Here is a 19,270-nt window from a genome sequence, read left to right as displayed (position 1 = left end):
CATTGAAAAGAATTTTAAACAAGTAATTATACATAAAATTTGCACGATAAAATCAATTGTGTTTGAAACGGAGGGCATTTCCATTGTTTTTTTCCTTCAATATAAACCTAACCCCCACAGATTAATATGTAAACTTAAAGATAAAAAACACTGAAAGTAATATAATGATACCATGGCTATGGTACCTGGCCACTTCCTGGGAATTCCAAGGGCTGCCTGCCCATTTCCTAAGAATTGCAACGGCCTGCATACCCTCAAAACGATGCATCAAAACTGTACAGTATACACATACATTAATTCATTGAAAATATTTTAAAGTAATTATACATAAAATTTGCACGATAAAATCAATTGTGTTTAAAACGGAGGGCATTTCCATTGTTTTTTTTCCTTCGCTCTACAACTTGATTTGAATCTGATCGAGTTTTGGGAGAGAAAAGCAAAGAGTCCGAACCAACATATATCCTATATGAAATGGTTTTCATTTTCTTTTAATGCACTATATTGCTTTAAACTTTTCCGGCAGCCAAAAAATTCCTGTGCCAAGATAACTTAATTGTAAGTTGGATCATCCAGGAACATGGAGCATCACTGATAGCAGGTTTAGTAAAGCTTTTTCAATGTCAACTTGCCTCCTACAGAAGGTCTGCAATTATGTTTCATGTTGGTTTGTTCATATCAATTGCTTATTACCTTGTCATCACGTAATTCAACTGTGGTCCAATGACCCTCTTTCTGATTTTGTATACACATGTGGGAAATAATGGAACATGAGATTAAAGGAATTTGGAAACTTGCAGCTTGGATCAAGATATTTCATGACACAATCTTTAGTATATTTAATATTTCTTCTTATTTATGCCTAACTCTTAAAATCTTTTATTTGTATTATCTCAAATTTTATAAATTTACATATTTGATTTGCGGCATACATGACTAAGAGGATCCATACTGTAGCTTCTTAATCCTTTAATATGGATCAAAGATAATTTTTTCTTTGTTTAATATCAGTTAACCCTTTCTATTAGTTCAAGAATGGCTTTGTTTGAGGAGTCTGCGTAGAATGGCGTTGGTCTTATGGCTCGTGACAGCAATAAGAAGTTGCAGATTTCCGACATCAGAGTATCATTGTCATGCAATCAAATTTGTATATGAAACGAAATTAAATCCTTCATATGTATTTGCCAAATAATGCTCTTCTATGTATACAGTGTTTAATAGCAAGGCCAAAGAAAAAGCTCTAAACAGAAAACTACCAATTTAAGCGCAACTAAGCAAGCATTCCTGATAATTTGTAATGGAAGGAGCAGTAAACACAAAATTGAGCAGAAGTACAAACCTAGATTCTGAATCAATTTTTTGTCCTCTTCTGCTTCTCCAGCCTACAACCCAGAATTTTTTGATGCGAGTGATTAATAACAAATAATGAGCCTGAGAGTACGAGTAGAGCAACTACCATGGCCCCCATACTCGAAGCATCATGAGCGCCGTCCGACTTTGTCTAGCAAAATGTTGATATCAGAGCAAAAATAGTTTTGCAGATTCCAATACCTATGGTGGCGAGTAGCTTGTGGTCATCTCTCTTTATCCCAGCCTTCTCAAAAATTCGAGGACTGTACAAACAACAGCATCAACACCTATGACCAAGTATTACAGCTAAAACCATTAGAATCTGTCAAGCTCGAATAAGTGTGTCATATCTTTTGTAACCCCATAACTTGAGTTTGTCCAATAATCCTTATTTAAAATCACTTTGCACTCCCATTTAAATTTATGCATGCCTTCAAGGGAAATCCCCCTAATCATGAGCTCCTGAAATTAAGTAAAAAACGAACCAAGATATGCATGAATATCTTTATATTAGTATAAAATCAAAGCAAAACAGCTCATTTGTGCTACCCTGTTTTGTTTTTTGTAAAGGATTTTTTTTTGGGTAAATGAGGTCGAGCCTCGTAAAATCTAATAGACTAAAAGAATATACAAAGAGTTTGAACTAGCCACAAAGAAGACTTGAAACAAAACTCCAAGAATTCTAAGGACTAGCTTGAGAAAGAGAAAACACTAACTTAACAAATAAAGCTAGTCTAAGCAAATAGACCAGCAATTAAACAGCAAAAGGCAGCATTCCAAAAGAGACCATGACATTCCAATTAAACACCAGGAGAAAATTGCCACTCCCAGCCAATAGATGAAATCCACGCAGCACTACCTATGCCTCCCATCCAGAAGAGAAAAAACATGCACACTCCAAACACCAACCACACACCAATCACCCAACAAAAAACAGTCCATGAGCTCGACAATCCAGGAAAATGCAGACAGAAAAATCTCTATCTGCTCCCAAGGGACCATGTTCAAACGCAGCACAGCAAAACATAAACCTGCCATACTCCAGCAATTCTCTACACGCAGCTCGAGACGTGAAGCACAAAAACCCAAGACCCCTGAACTGCTATAATCCAGAAATTGAACAAAGCAACCAGCAAACCCGAAGCAAATCTTGCAGAAAAATGAAATCCCACAAAAAACATTGCACCAATCCTCCCAGACTCGAGACAAAATCTGCGCAAATTGAAACCCCAGGATCGAACCACCCCCCGAAAACAGAAAGCAACCTGCAGACCCATCTGCATAGCTTCAACAGATAACACACACAAAACCAGAGAAACGACCCTGATTCTGCAGACCCCACAGCAGCACTAAACAATACCTACGGCTTTCAATTGCTCAAAACCTCCGAAAACCGCAACTTAAAACTACAGCAGCTCAGCTCGAAGCGAGAAACCACAAAGAAATCAAGAAAAACAACTCGGGCCCAAAAACAATTCAAAGAAAATATATAGTTACCTGGGAGGCTGCCATATCAGATGCCCAAAATCCTCCTTCATAGATTTCATTACAGCTGCAGAGACAAGTCAAGCACACAACCATTGGTCGCTACTTTATATAAACGCATATACAAAAACCAGATCCAGAATTTACTTTCATCTCATTGTACACAGTACATATACAAAAACCGAATCCAGAATTACTTTCATTATCATTATGTCATGTAGCATCTTCTGGGTCTGGCCCTTCATTTACACATTCTAATTTACATTTAATATTAATGTACTCTCTCACATGCAGCGAGACTCGTTTTCCATATCTCCATCCTGATAAAAGGGAAATACCATATTTTGTCCAAGTTCAGGGTCTTTTTTCATTCTAACAATCGATCCTTCCTGATCAAATGCAATAAGTCCACAATTTGTCAGAACATCGGGCCAACAACTTTATATACTTCCTTGCTTCTGAGCCCTGATCAAGATGAGCATGCATAAACCATGGGAAAGATGCTACAATCTTCTTATCACGATTAATAAGACCCCCCTATAGATGTGGATAACTTCGAACTCATCGTCGGTGCCCTTCATCCTAATATACCTTGCTTTCATCTCCCTCCAAAAACTGTTAAATGTACCAGGGACGTTCTGAAATAAGATTATTATTCTCTTGCCAATATATTGTGAAAATCGAACTCGGGACCCATTTGTGTGCATAAACAGTGTCCAGATCCCAGAACATCTCCAGCTTTAATTTTTTTAACATTTCAAGCTCTAAATTGACAGCACTGCGAAAGCTGAACGGGTATGCTGGAGCACCATAACTCAACAATATATGAGTGCCCAACAGTTTCGATGAATTTTCCATGAGGTCCAATAATCACCATCCTTGCCGGTACTGGCACTCCGAGCTCTTGGGTTGTTGGAAAATCCTCTGCAACTTCTTACTACAATTTGTGTCGTTAAAAGGAAGTGCCAACCAAGGCATTGTCTTAATTTCATTCAAGAAAGAATCTTCAACCAGCGACCACATGTATCATCATGATGCTCGCACCAGCCGTGTGTGTATATAAGAACAATCTCAAACTCTTTCGAGTTTTCTGACAACTCTTGATAAAGCTTCTTAAGTGTCCCTGTGGTGTGTAATTCATCATGTTCATCTAGACATGGACAAAATATAAGCCCACTGCCTTATGATCAAGACCATCGAGGGGTACCTGCCAAATTAAGTAGCATTTGTAAAGAAAGAAACCGATGTTAGTAAAAGTATGTATAGTTGAATGTACATATGAAAAAACTAGTAATACAAACAGCATACTTGTCAAGGCATACAGAAGAACAGACAATAGCGAACTGCGTGGATGCCTAGGAGGTAAGGTGCCCTCCTAGTCGTCCATTAGGGGAATTAGGCGTTTTTTCTATATATATAGGCGTATATATTAGATATTTATGTGCATACATTTTAATTGATTCTAACAATAATTACATTATTAATTTAAAGATTAGTCTATTTGATTGAAACAAATAGATTTTACTAACTTTTGTTTTTTTAATTTTGAGACTCTGTTAGAAGTATGATGGTTCAATACTTGATTGTACAACTTTATAAATTTAACCACTTAAACGAAAATAGGCAAATCAAATCATATATTAAAAAAAAGCACACTTTACGTATAGCTGATTGCCTAAATCTCCTAATGTACGCCTAGGTGTCGCTCACCTAGACTCTGCCTAATTCGCCTAACCTAGTAGAATCAAGACGGTTGATTTCAGCCTAGACGACGACTAAGCAACGTCTTAATAACTATGCAAAACAGACAATATCTTATTTTTTGTAAGAAAACAGACAAATTTGTCTGTTTTCTTAACAACAAAACAACAATTCTAATATCGTTAAAATCAAAAAATGGTGATTTAGCATGCATACCTGGTCTCCATTGTTGTTGACGAGATAATCACGTTCAGGAGTGGCCAAGATTTTTGAATGGAAAGAGGCTGCTGCATAAGTAAATTATCTTCCGAATTGATGGATTGTATTCTTTCGTTGGTAAAAGGATACAGCAGCTCCGTACCTGAGAAACAAAGGGTCGACATCATATTGCAAAACAAAACCTGTTGGGTCAATGATTACAGAACAAGGCATTCTGTGATAATTGTTAAACAGGTTTTCAAGGCATTTCCTGCATTCTAAATCTGAAAACGGAATGGCAGCCATGGCATTGTGGAAAACATTTTCATAAAAATTTGATGAGGATCGGAGAAAAATGATCATTAATTGCAACAAGGACGATCTCGAATCACCTTTGGGCTGTAACTTTTATGTATATCCACCAGTGTTTTGACAACTGTGCCCAAATCGTCGTAATAAGCTGCGAGTGTCAATAAAATAAAAACAACAACTTGCCTGACAGATCCTTGGCCTTAACCCGCTGTTGGTTGGATTTGATAAGAAAATTCCTTTTTTTGGTGAATAAAAGGGCCGACAAATCGACTGTATCACCAATTTTAATAATGTTGCAACTAGTATTGTGCACCTTGTCTGTTTTTGCTTTGCCCGGATTGTTCCTCTTATTCTTGGATAGGATTGTGTCCTGGTCACAATTCATCTTTCGTCTTTCTAACATATCGGATGGCCTATACACATCATCATTATTTTTACTACTGGATGATGATGATGATTTGATGATGTTGTTCTCTAGTCGTATAGTTGAGCATCTTTTTGTTGCGCCTCTTGTTCCTATAAAGAAGTTAAATGGTATCCTCTTTCTCTTATTAGATGATGATGATGATGATTGGTTCCTCTTTCTCTTATTAGATGATGAGATGATGATTTATGTAAAGAGATATCTTCTCCTCTTCTTCTTCTGTTTAGACATATTGTTCATCTTCCCTTCTTCTTCTCTTCACAACGGCACAACGGATTGAGGTCCCCAAATCACTCCACATCTTCCTCTTGTTGTTGAGGGGTGAGTTTTGATTTATTATTCTTCCCCTCCTCCTCGACAACATCATCATCATCATCATGTTTACACAAAAATCCACTTTCCAGCAGGAGGATCCATCGATTGATTGAGTTTAATTTTGATATCTGAATTATTGGGTTTTACTTGTTGTGTGTGTCTTGCCACAAATCTTCCTTTGCTGTGTTATATATATAGGCTTCAGGTCGTTTATCTTCTACTCTGCCTGTATACTTCCTATTGGGCCCCCAACCCTTTTTCCGGCTTTGTTTCCAAATATTTATTTATTTAGTTTTCAAAAATATTATATATTATATAGGTGATATGATATGATATATAGGTGTTTGAATAATAGTAGAAGAAGAAAAATTATTATAGAGGGGACTGGTCTTAGTACGATCATAAATAAAATATAATTTATTATTCTACTATTATTCAACAACACCATATTTTTATTTATGAATACAATAAAATATTATTTTATTTAGTTTTAAAAAAATATTATTTTATTTAGTTTTAAAACTAAAAAATAGTATTTTGAAAACTAAATAAATAAATATTTGGAAACAAAGCCCGAAAAAGGGTTGGGCGGCCCAATAGGAAGTATACAGGCAGTAGAAGATAAACGACCTGAAGCCTATATATATATACACAGCAAAGGAAGATTTGTGGCAAGACACACAACAAGTAAAACCCAGAATAATTCAGATATCAAAATTAAACTCAATCAATCGATGGATCCTCCTGCTGGAAAGTGGATTTTGTGTAAACATGATGATGATGATGATGTTGTCGAGGAGGAGGGAAGAATAAATCAAAATCATCACCCATCAACAACAAGAGGAAGATGTGGAGTGATTTGGGGACCTCAATCCGTTGTGCCGTTGTGAAGAAGAAGAAGAGGAAGATGAACAATATGTCTAAACAAGAAGAGAAGAGGAGAAGATATCTAATCTTTACACTAAATCATCATCATCATCATCTAATAAGAGAAAGAGGAACCAATCATCATCATCATCATCTAATAAGAGAAAGAGGAACCATTTAACTTCTCTTAATAGGAACAAGAGGCGCAACAAAAAGATGCTCAACTATACGACTAGAGAACAACATCATAACAAATCATCATCATCATCCAGTAGTAAAAATAATGATGATGTGTATAAGGCCATCCGATATGTTAGAAAAGAAAGATGAATTGTGACCAGGACACAATCCTATCCAAGAATAAGAGGAACAATCCGGGCAAAGCAAAAACAGACAAGGTGCACAATACTAGTTGCAACATTATTAAAATTGGTGATACAGTCGATTTGTCGGCCCTTTTATTCACCAAAAAAAGGAATTTTCTTATCAAATCCAACCAACAGCGGGTTAAGGCCAAGGATCTGTCAGGCAAGTTTGTTGTTTTATATTTTATGACACTCGCAGCTTATTACGACGATTTGGGCACAGTGTCAAAACACTTGGTGGATATACATAAGTTACAGCCCAAAGGTGATTTCGAGATCGTCCTTGTTGCAATTAATGATCATTTTTCTCCCGATCCTCATCAAATTTTTATGAAAATGTTTTCCACAATGCCATGGCCTGCCATTCCGTTTTCAGATTTAGAATGCAGGAAATGCCTTGAAAACCTGTTTAACAATTATCACAGAATGCCTTGTTCTGTAATCATTGACCCAACAGGTTTTGTTTTGCAATATGATGCCGACCCTTTGTTTCTCAGGTACGGAGCTGCTGCTTATCCTTTTACCAACGAAAGAATACAATCCATCAATTCGGAAGATAATTTACTTATGCAGCAGCCTCTTTCCATTCAAAAACTCTTGGCCACTCCTGAACGTGATTATCTCGTCAACAACAATGGAGACCAGGTATGCATGCTAAATCACCATTTTTTGATTTTAACGATATTAGAAATTTGTCTGTTTTGTTGTTAAGAAAACAGACAAATTTGTCTGTTTTCTTAACAAAAAATAAAGATATTTGTCTGTTTTGCATAGTTATTAAGACGTTGCTTAGTCGTCGTCTAGGCTGAAATCAACCGTCTTGATTCTACTAGGTTAGGCGAATTAGGCAGAGTCTAGGTGAGCGACACCTAGGCGTACATTAGGAGATTTAGGCAATCAGCTATACGTAAATGTGTGCTTTTTTTAATATATGATTTGATTTTGCCTATTTTCGTCTTTAAGTGGTTAAATTTATAAAGTTGTACAATCAAGTATTGAACCATCATACTTCTAACAAGAGTCTCAAAATTAAACAAACAAAAGTTAGTAAAATCTATTTGTTTCAATCAAATAGACTAATCTTTAAATTAATAATGTAATTATTGTTAGAATCAATTAAAATGTATGCACATAAATATCTAATATATACGCCTATATATATAGAAAAACGCCTAATTCCCCTAATGGACGACTAGGAGGGCACCTTACCTCCTAGGCATCCACGCAGTTCGCTATTGTCTTTGTTCTTCTGTATGCCTTGACAAGTATGCTGTTTTGTATTACTAGTTTTTTCATATGTACATTCAACTATACATACTTTTACTAACATCGGTTTCTTTCTTTACAAATGCTACTTAATTTGGCAGGTACCCCTCGATGGTCTTGATCATAAGGCAGTGGGCTTATATTTTTGTCCATGTCTAGATGAACATGATGAATTACACACCACAGGGACACTTAAGAAGCTTTATCAAGAGTTGTCAGAAAACTCGAAAGAGTTTGAGATTGTTCTTATATACACACACGGCTGGTGCGAGCATCATGATGATACATGTGGTCGCATGGTTGAAGATTCTTTCTTGAATGAAATTAAGACAATGCCTTGGTTGGCACTTCCTTTTAACGACACAAATTGTAGTAAGAAGTTGCAGAGGATTTTCCAACAACCCCAAGAGCTCGGAGTGCCAGTACCGGCAAGGATGGTGATTATTGGACCTCATGGAAAATTCATCGAACTGTTGGGCACTCATATATTGTTGAGTTATGGTGCTCCAGCATACCCGTTCAGCTTTCGCAGTGCTGTCAATTTAGAGCTTGAAATGTTAAAAAAATTAAAGCTGGAGATGTTCTGGGATCTGGACACTGTCTTTATGCACACAAATGGGTCCCGAGTTCGATTTTCACAATATATTGGCAAGAGAATCATAATCTTATTTCAGAACGTCCCTGGTACATTTAACAGTTTTTGGAGGGAGATGAAAGCAAGGTATATTAGGATGAAGGGCACCGACGATGAGTTCGAAGTTATCCACATCTATAGGGGGGTCTATATTAATCGTGATAAGAAGATTGTAGCATCTTTCCCATGGTTTATGCATGCTCATCTTGATCAGGGCTCAGAAGCAAGGAAGTATATAAACCGTGTTTGGCCCGATGTTCTGACAAATTGTGGACTTATTGCATTTGATCAGGAAGGATCGATTGTTAGAATGAAAAAAGACCCTGAACTTGGACAAAATATGGTATTTCCCTTTTATCAGGATGGAGATATGGAAAACGAGGTCTCGCTGCATGTGAGAGAGTACATTAATATTAAATGTAAATTAGAATGTGTAAATGAAGGGCCAGACCCAGAAGACTGCTACATGACATAATGATAATGAAAGTAATTCTGGATTCTGGTTTTTGTATATGTACTGTGTACAATGATGATGAAAGTAATTCTGGATTCTGGTTTTTGTATATGCGTTTATATGAAAGTAGCGACCAATGGTTGTGTGCTTGACTTGTCTCTGCAGCTGTAATGAAATCTATGAAGGAGGATTTTGGGCATCTGATATGGCAGCCTCCCAGGTAACTATATATTTTCTTTGAATCTGTTTTTGGGCCCGAGTTGTTTTTCTTGATTTCTTTGTGGTTTCTCGCTTCGAGCTGAGCTGCTGTAGTTTTAAGTTGCGGTTTTCGGAGGTTTCTGAGCAATTTGAAAGCCGTAGGTATTGTTTAGTGCTGCTGTGGGGTCTGCAGAATCAGGGTCTGTTTCTCTGGTTTTGTGTGTGTTATCTGTTGAAGCTATGCAGATGGGTCTGCAGGTTGCTTTCTGTTTTCGGGGGGTGGTTCGATCCTGGGGTTTCAATTTGCTGCAGATTTTTGTCTCGAGTCTGGGAGGATTTGGTGCAATGTTTTTTGTGGGATTTCATTTTTCTGCAAGATTTTGCTTCGGGTTCTGCTGTTGCTTTGTTCAATTTCTGGATTATAGCAGTTCAGGGGTCTTGGGTTTTTGTGCTTCACGTCTCGAGCTGCGTGTAGAGAATTTGCTGGAGTATGGCAGGTTTATGTTTTTGCTGTGCTGCGTTTGATTTACATGGTCCTTGGGAGCAGATAGAGATTTTTTCTGTCTGCATTTTCCTGGATTTGTCGAGCTCATGGACTGTTTTTTGTGTTGGTGATTGGTGTGTGGTTGGTGTTTGGAGTGTGCATGTTTTTCTCTTCTTGGATGGGAGGCATAGGTAGTGCTGCGTGGATTTCATCTATTGGCTGGGAGTTGGCAATTTTCTCCTGGTGTTTAATTTGGAATGTCATGGTCTCTTTTGGAATGCTGCCTTTTGCTTGTTTAATTTGCTGGTCTATTTGCTTAGACTAGCTTTATTTTTAAGTTAGTGTTTTTCTCTTTCTCAAGCTAGTCCTTAGAATTCTTGGAGTTTTGTTTCAAGTCTTCTTTGTGGCTAGTTCAAACTCTTTGTATATTCTTTTAGTCTATTAGATTTTACGAGGCTCGACCTCATTTACCCAAAAAAAAATCCTTTACAAAAACCAAAACAGGGTAGCACAAACTGAGCTGTTTTTGCTTTGATTTTATACTAATATAAAGATATTCATGCATATCTTGGTTCGTTTTTTTACTTAATTTTCAGAGCTCATGATTAGGGGGATTTCCCTTGAAGGCATGCATAAATTTTAAATGGGAGTGCAAAGTGATTTTAAATAAGGATCTATTGGACAAACTCAAGTTATGGGGTTACAAAAGATATGACACACTTATTCGAGCTTGACAGATTCTAAATGGTTTTAGCTGTAATACTTGGTCATAGGTGTTGATGCTGTTGTTTTGTACAGTCCTCGAATTTTTGAGAAGGCTGGGATAAAGAGAGATGACCACAAGCTACTCGCCACCATAGGTATTGGAATCTGCAAAACTATTTTTGCTCTGATATCAACATTTTTGCTAGACAAAGTCGGACGGCGCTCACTGATGCTTTCGAGTATGGGGGCCATGGTAGTTGCTCTACTCGTACTCTCAGGCTCATTATTTGTTATTAATCACTCGCATCAAAAAATTCTGGGTTGTAGGCTGGAGAAGCAAGAAGAGGACAAAAAATTGATTCAGAATTCTAGGTTTGTATCTTCTGCTCAATTTTTGTGTTTACTGCTCCTTCCATTACAAATTATCAGGAATGCTTGCTTAGTTGCGCTTAAATTGGTAGTTTTCTGTTTAGAGCTTTTTTCTTTGGCCTTGCTATTAAACACTGTATACATAAGAAGAGCATTATTTGGCAAATACATATGAAGGATTTAATTTCGTTTCATATACAAATTTTGATTGCATGACAATGATACTCTGATGTCGGAAAATCTGCAACTTCTTATTGCTGTCACGAGCCATAAGACCAACGCCATTCTACGCAGACTCCTCAAACAAAGCCATTCTTGAACTAATAGAATAAGGGTTAACTTGATATTAAACAAAGAAAAAATTTATCTTTGATCCAATATTAAAGGATTAAGAAGCTACAGTATGGATCCTCTTAGTCATGTATGCCGCAAATCAAATATGTAAATTTATAAAATTTTGAGATAATACAAATAAAAGATTTTTAAGAGTTTAGGCATAAATAAGAAGAAATATTAAATATACTAAAGATTGTGTCATGAAATATCTTGATCCAAGCTGCAAGTTTCCAAATTCCTTTAATCTCATGTTCCATTATTTCCCACATGTGTATACAAAATCAGAAAGAGGGTCATTTGGACCACAGTTTGAATTACGTGATGACAAGGTAATAAGCAATTGAATATGAACAAACCAACATGAAACATAATTGCAGACCTTCTGTAGGAGGCAAGTTGACATTGAAAAAAGCTTTACTAAACCTGCTATCAGTGATGCTCCATGTTCCTGGATGATCCACTTACAATTAAGTTATCTTGGCACAGGAATTTTTTGGCTGCCGGAAAAGTTTAAAGCAATATAGTGCATTAAAAGAAAATGAAAACCATTTTCATATAGGATATATGTTGGTTTCGGACTCTTTGCTTTCTCTCTCCCAAACTCGATCAGATTCAAATCAAGTTGTAGAGCGAAGGAAAAAAACAATGGAAATGCCCTCCGTTTTAAACACAATTGATTTTATCGTGCAAATTTTATGTATAATTACTTTAAAATTATTTTCAATGAATTAATGTATGTGTATACCTGTACAGTTTTTGATGCATCTGTTTTGAGGGTATGCAGGCCGTTGCAATTCTTAGGAAATGGGCAGGCAGCCCTTGGAATTCCCAGGAAGTGGCCAGGTACCATAGCCATGGTATCATTATACTTACTTTCAGTGTTTATTTTATCTTTAAGTTTACATATTAATCCTGTGGGGGTTTAGGTTTATATTGAAGGAAAAAAACAATGGAAATGCCCTCCGTTTCAAACACAATTGATTTTATCGTGCAAATTTTATGTATAATTACTTTAAAATTCTTTTCAATGAATTAATGTATGTGTATACGTGTACAATTTTTTATGCATATATTTTGAGGGTATGCAGGTCCTTGCAGTTCTTAGGAAATGGGCAGGCAGCCCTTGGAATTCTCAGGAAGTGGCCAGGTACCATAGCCATGGTATCATTATGCTTACTTTCAGTGTTTATTTTATCTTTAAGTTTACATATTAATCCTGTGGGGGTTTAGGTTTATATTGAGCTCCATATAAATTGGGTTTTGCGGATTATCCATCTTATGGAAGTTTATGTTGAGCTCTCATACTCTCTTTGGACCTTAAATATATAATCACTTTCTTCCGAGCTTTGTTTGTTCATTATAAGATGCATGACATAATTAATTTATCTTTAATTTTGTACGTCTTTGTTCTTCTCTGTTTTTAGATATTTTCTGATTTATGTAGGATGCCTATGAACATCTCTTTTTAGTTAAGTATTCAGGCCGCTAATTGTGACCACAATGCGTTATGCATAAAGGCATGCTATTGAATTCAACAGCCACATTAAGTTTATTCATTCACATTTTTCCAGGCTTCCTATCAGATCCCTCAGATTTGGTGGTGTTGTATTGTAAAAACAGACGAAATTAAAGGAAAAAGCAAAGAACTAAATTGAAATATCCTATGCGTTTATATGAAAGTAGCGACCAATGGTTGTGTGCTCGACTTGGCTCTGCAGCTGTAACGAAATCTATGAAGGAGGATCTTAGGCATCTGATATGGCAGCCTCCCAGGTAACTATATATTTTCCTTGAATCTCTGATCGATTTAAAATTTGATTGTTTAAAGCATAAATCATATATTTAGCTCTATTATCTCTCTTCAAATAATATGTGTCTACATATAAAAAAGGAAGTTATAATAGGACGGTCGTGAGATCTAAATTTAGCCAATTGTGTATCTAAATTCTTTTAGGCGTAATTAGTAAACAATTTTTGCTTTTTTATTTTCCCTTTATACTATTTCTTTAGGTTTAAATGGCTTTGCTGAACTGCTTAAGTTTAATTTAGGTGCATATTTGGTAATATTCCACCAATAGGGTGTCATTATTATTAAACTTATTTTGGATGTTATTGTCGTATAAGGTTTACAATACTGGATCCATACCATTAACGGGTGAGTAGCTTTTGAGTATCATGTGGAGGTGCACCTATCTGTATGCCATCCATTCTGAATTTGATGGTTTTCTCCGTTTATGTGTTCTAGCTTGCTGATAGGTTAGCACAGGCTACATACTATATTTTCCCTTTTTTCATCTCTTTTCATGTAATTAAAAGCTTTGTCCTGAGGGGTAGGTCTAGTGAGTTTTGGTGTTGTGGTTGGGGTTTCGATGCTGGGTTGTAGTAGATCAGAGTTTTGGGTGGTTTTGGGACATGGGGAGTGCCCGAGGTGTGGATTCTGTCTGGAGTGGGGGTTTTATTTTGCAGGTTTTTAGGTCTGAAGGTTTAGAGGGTTCTGTAGTGCTGTTGCAGGTCGTGTAGAGGGTCTGATTTTTTTCGAATGCTGGAGAGGTTTTGCTCGTTTTCAGTGTGGAGTTTCGCTTCGAAGTCGTGATGCTGTAGTTTCAAGTGGTGGTGCTGTTGTAACTTCGAGCGAAGTCTGCAGAATAGGGGAGTTGTTCGTGCAAAGTTTCTCGTGGTGTGACTTCTGTCTGGGGTTTTGGCTGGGTTTTGTTATTGCTGGAATTTGTTTTTGGGCCCGAGTTGTTTTTCTTGATTTCTTTGGTAGTTGCTCTACTCGTACTCTCAGGCTCATTGTCTGTTATTTATCACTCGCATCAGACCGTTCCTTGGGCTGTTATTTTGGCAATAATTTCGGTGTATTGCTTGTGTCAGTGTTTAAGCATTATGCTCAGGATTACAACCCTTGTACCGATATAAAGAAAAGCTTCAACCTACGCAGGCTTCTTGGTGATATGCCTAGCATTGAAACTCTTAAGGGCAATATCATCAGCCTCTGGGTAAAAGTTTAACAAATTAGATTTCTTTCCTTTTCTTAAATTAAAATATGTCTCTTGTGTTTTAATTTAATAATGTACATACATAGTTTTTGGATCCAGGTTTAACTTTTCACAATTATCTAACCTCAACAATGGAGAACTTGAAGACACTGAAATTATGTAGTGTTGCATTTAATGACGTGTATGTGATTTCAAATGCTCTGTGCTTGCTCAGAAGTATGCCCATGTTGGAATGACTTGAGATAAAAGTGGTGAGTGCTAGTACTAAATTGTGTATTAATTGTTAAAATATTGCTGAAACTTAGATGAGGCACCAACTGATAATTTGTTCTTGATTTCAACTCACGATGCAATGTATATGTTACACTCTTGTAATGCAGGGTTGTGACATGAACTGTGGGAGAAACGTAGAGTTAACAGCTGGACAATATTTGGAATCACCAGATTGTGAGCATGTAACTCTAAACCAACTCCAAAATGTGAGCTCCTTTTATTAAAGCTTTGTGAATAGAAATTCAAATCTATGAGTTCAATGCACCTTAAATTACGTACAAAAGAGACAAATAATTAGGACGGAGGGAGTATCTTGGAGGAGTTGATCTGGCCTCTATGAATTCTATGAATTGATAATAGAAAGTGAAGGTGACAGGACAAATATTCATGCAACTTAATTCTAGAAGGATAGAAAACATGACCAGGAATTGGTCTTTGAGACATGAGACCTATTTCTTAAAACAGGTACATTCAGTCAGAAGTATGTTCAGCTATTGAGCATTTCCCAAGAGCACCGTCTATTTGCATTCACTCGCTAGTCTTTCACCTCTATTGTTAATAACTCTCACAAACTGCAGTCAGATATTCTTTTTGTAATAAATTTTTGGATGATAAAACTACTAATCAAACTGAGCTTTGGACAAGCCAATTCACGATGCTATGTCAAATACAGAGTTACGTTTTTTTTCCACTGTCAAGGCAAAAGGAAAGAAATTGATGACCAACATTCAAGTAACACTTTATTACTCTATTAAAAAACCCGCCATATATTACCATTTCACAATAGAGTTCTCTTCACTCAGGTCCATTGTCAAATACAGAAATTTTGTCTTCACTTATATCAACACTGCAATAAAAGTGACTGATCAGCATTGTATGTCAAGAATGTAGACTGTTATTAATTTCAAACAGTATCTTAAGCCACAAGTATGAGCATCAAAGTACATAATAATTGAAGTAGTCAAATCAGAACGTTGTTTATAACAGAAAAAATATATTGCAAAATCCATGAAATCTGGTAACATGTGACTTAGAAGCAAGATTCTTAACAGAAGTCCGCTTATCCAAAAAAATTCCAGTTAAAATATACTGATAGCCAAGATAGAAACAAAAAATTTGAGCAGAGTAGTGTTTTCTACGATTTAATAGCTGATCTAGGTTTTACATGAGTAAACTGCCAGCCCACAAAGACAGATTGCTTAGCTAACTATATTTTCATAGATTCAGACGGGTTAGATTTTACCAATTGAGCATGCAACTGGTGGAAATTTATAATGACAATATACATTTCTTAAATTAAAGAATGCATAAAAGGGATAGGGTATTTCCTTCAGACAGTGTTCATGAGAAAGCAGCATAATGCATTCATATTTGTGTAAATGTTAGAAAAATAATACAAGGTCCCTAATGTAAGATTTGGTGTTGATTACAGAGGTACGCCAATTGGAATAATAAACAAGCTCTTTTACATTTAGGAAGGGAAAACAATCAATCACAATGCACTCTGATAAATTAATAAAAGCATAGGATGATTCCCATAATGCCAAATTAGATAATCAGGCCCTCGAGGATTTCCCTAATCAGCCTTGTCCTGTTATTCTTGGACCAAATTGCTTGTAGAGAATTGTCTTGCTGGCTGCGTACACGTCCAAGACAGCCTCTGACACTACAAGCATCTCCAGGTCACGCATTAGTTGCTCAAGGATTGTAAGTGAAACTAGGTGGTTACCAACTGTCTTCTCTAGCTGTGAAACGTGAAATGTATCTACTCGACTCATCGACTGCATCATGAAAGTATTCTACAACAATCAAATGAAGTAATGAATGATTAAATCACATTAACAGTAGTGAGAAAAATGAAGCAACCAGCACAATCTACACAATGTCTAATCTTTTATAATAAGTGACAATTTATAAATCCTGCCATAATAGATTAAAAATAGACCATCTTACAGTGAAAAAGAAACAAAAAGGAACACGTAGGAGGAATCCCTCGAGTCCTTCAGCTGGGAGGAAGCTCTCCGTGTGGCTGAGAACTCGTAGGAGGAAGCTTTGAGATGGAATTCAACGTACTTGGTCTGTTTCTTCCTGTAGTCGTACAACATTTCTCCTAATCTAGTTTTTCCAAAAAACTGATTTGCCACCAGAGTAGAGAAACAACCAATCTATCTCCTCCGAACCAATGCCAAAAGTGAACATTTTGTTCCAAACCACCTCACCAGAAACTGCTATTGGTGTCCACAAACTGAGCTCCTTTTCAACAAGTGACCCGTCAGGAACAGTTTTAAGGACCACAGCCACGGAGCCCTCAAAATTCAAAACGTTGGACTTCCTTGCATGAACAAAGCTTGGGTACGAAATCAGTCCAAACAGTTCGGTATGCAAATCAAAAGTTATAATGAAATCCACACCTTCCATATACAAAACCCCGTCAACAACGGGACCAGACCTCAAAACAGGGGATGGGGGGTAATAGAGAAAACTTGGTAACTCAGTATCGACCTTAATGACCCTCCAGGAATCAGAATTTGAAGAATACAAATGCGCTGCTTCCAAACCCACATGTTTATTATCAATTTTCTGATATTCAAGAAATAAACCTTAAAGTCACAGGATACACAATCAAATCCAAACCCAACTTCAAATTTGTAGGCTTTTAGGACTGGTCGTGGGTTGTCGATGATAACAGTGAAGGGTGTGTGCGGTTTGTCAATAACAGGGGTGCGTGGTGGTGGGTGGAATATTGTATGTCTCCTCTCCTCAGTCATGGTGAAAGCCGCAGGTGGAAGCATGAGTTTCTTAGACATCCTAGTTAGGGGATTTAATAGATATAAATCAGCTTTAAAGTTATGAAAAACACAAACAACACCGTTAGAAGAGCTTACAAATTGTAATAAATCAAAAGGGGGCATCAAGGGGATATTCACCGAATAGTGTTTGAGAGAATCGGGGTAGAGAATAGTGGCAGCGTGACAGCCTTCATTATCGTCTACTCTAGAAGTAATCATAATAATAGAGGGTAATTTATTTACAGAAATTAGGTGGTGAGCAATGTGGAATTTAGGTGTTGAAATGATAGAATGCCATAACTTACAAACAGATTTACATCTGAACAGCGAAATGACACAAGTGCGAGAGAGTATGTTGAATATAAGGTCCTTCGATAAATACCTCTCAGCACTTGAAGATAAGATCTCGACCCCTGCATTGTCTTCTTGAGTTGCTTTTGCTTTGCCCGGATTGTTCCTCTTATTCTTGGATAGGATTGTGTCCTGGTCACAATTCATCTTTCTCTTTCTAACATATATGATGGCCTTATACACATCATCATTATTTTTACTACTGGATGATGATGATGATTTGTTATGATGTTGTTCTCTAGTAGTATAGTTGAGCATCTTTTTGTTGTGCCTCTTGTTCCTATTAAGAGAAGTTAAATGGTTCCTCTTTCTCTTATTAGATGATGATGATGTTGATTGGTTCCTCTTTTTCTTATTAGATGATGATGATGATGATGATGATTTAGCGGAAAGATTAGATATCTTCTCCTCTTCTTCTTCTTGTTTAGACATATTGTTCATCTTCCTCTTCTTCTTCTTCACAACGGCACAACGGATTGAGGTCCCCAAATCACTCCACATCTTCCTCTTGTTGTTGATGGGTGATGATTTTGATTTATTCTTCCCCTCCTCCTCGACAACATCATCATCATCATCATCATGTTTACACAAAATCCACTTTCCAGCAGGAGGATCCATCGATTGATTGAGTTTAATTTTGATATCTGAATTATTCTGGGTTTTACTTGTTGTGTGTGTCTTGCCCAAATCTTCCTTTGCTGTGTGTATATATATAGGCTTCAGGTCGTTTATCTTCTACTGCCTGTATACTTCCTATTGGGCCGCCCAACCCTTTTTCGGGCTTTGTTTCCAAATATTTATTTTATTTTGTTTTCAAAAATATTATTTTATTTAGTTTTAAAACTAAATAACCTCTTAGTAATAGCTTATGTGGCACTCATTTTATCAATTGATGCAATCCAATGATGATAGGTAAAATAAAATCTTTAGGAAAAAATATAGATAAGTGGTTATGAATGGTTATATATAGCCGATGTCTAAAAACTGGTAATAAAAAAATATAGATAAATTTATAGTGAATATATTTAAAATTATACATATATTTTGTTATCTATATTTTAAATAATTATTATAGTTAACAAATTTAGTTAATCTCGTTGGATAATCGGAGATGTTCCGTCGGTTTAATTGTAGTTTTTACAATTGTATTGTTTACAAAAACAATAGTAACAGGGCTTGTTTGGGCCGGTTTTACCTATTTAATTACCAAACCCGTTTATTGCGGCATAAATATTAAATCATTAATCTCAAAAAAAATATTAAATTCAACCCTATTAACTATGTGATGGGTTGGGCCGGGTTGGGTTAATCGGGTTGAAAGAAATAAAGCTGTCAAAATTACATATAACTAATGTTCATTGTAAAATACAAAAATTAAAAAATTAAAGCAGGAAA

The 19,270-nt window shown here is 36.4% G+C and overlaps 1 protein-coding gene and 1 long non-coding RNA gene across 3 annotated transcripts; both read left to right on the top strand.

Annotated features, from left to right (window-relative positions):
- Nucleotides 1-7,518: 7,518 nt before the first annotated feature.
- Nucleotides 7,519-10,352, top strand: LOC141717320 (putative nucleoredoxin 1-1). Its single transcript, XM_074519403.1, has 2 exons — nt 7,519-7,662; nt 8,385-10,352. The coding sequence occupies exons 1-2, from the start codon at nt 7,585-7,587 to the stop codon at nt 9,390-9,392; spliced, it is 1,086 nt and encodes a 361-aa protein (XP_074375504.1). The 5' UTR covers nt 7,519-7,584; the 3' UTR covers nt 9,393-10,352.
- Nucleotides 10,353-12,517: 2,165 nt separating this feature from the next.
- Nucleotides 12,518-14,946, top strand: LOC141717318 (uncharacterized). 2 transcript variants are annotated; one of them, XR_012573574.1, is made up of 5 exons: nt 12,518-12,610; nt 13,035-13,236; nt 14,338-14,462; nt 14,549-14,713; nt 14,843-14,946. It is a non-coding gene; the product is annotated as an uncharacterized LOC141717318 (long non-coding RNA). The 2 variants fall into 2 exon arrangements; XR_012573573.1 differs by lacking the exons at nt 12,518-12,610; nt 13,035-13,236 and having other exon boundaries at nt 14,070-14,462.
- Nucleotides 14,947-19,270: the final 4,324 nt, after the last annotated feature.

Source organism: Apium graveolens, chromosome 4 (genome assembly GCF_009905375.1).
Source record: "Apium graveolens cultivar Ventura chromosome 4, ASM990537v1, whole genome shotgun sequence".
In the NCBI taxonomy this organism is placed as follows: Eukaryota; Viridiplantae; Streptophyta; class Magnoliopsida; order Apiales; family Apiaceae; genus Apium; species Apium graveolens.
This window is presented reverse-complemented; position numbering and strand designations above follow the sequence as displayed.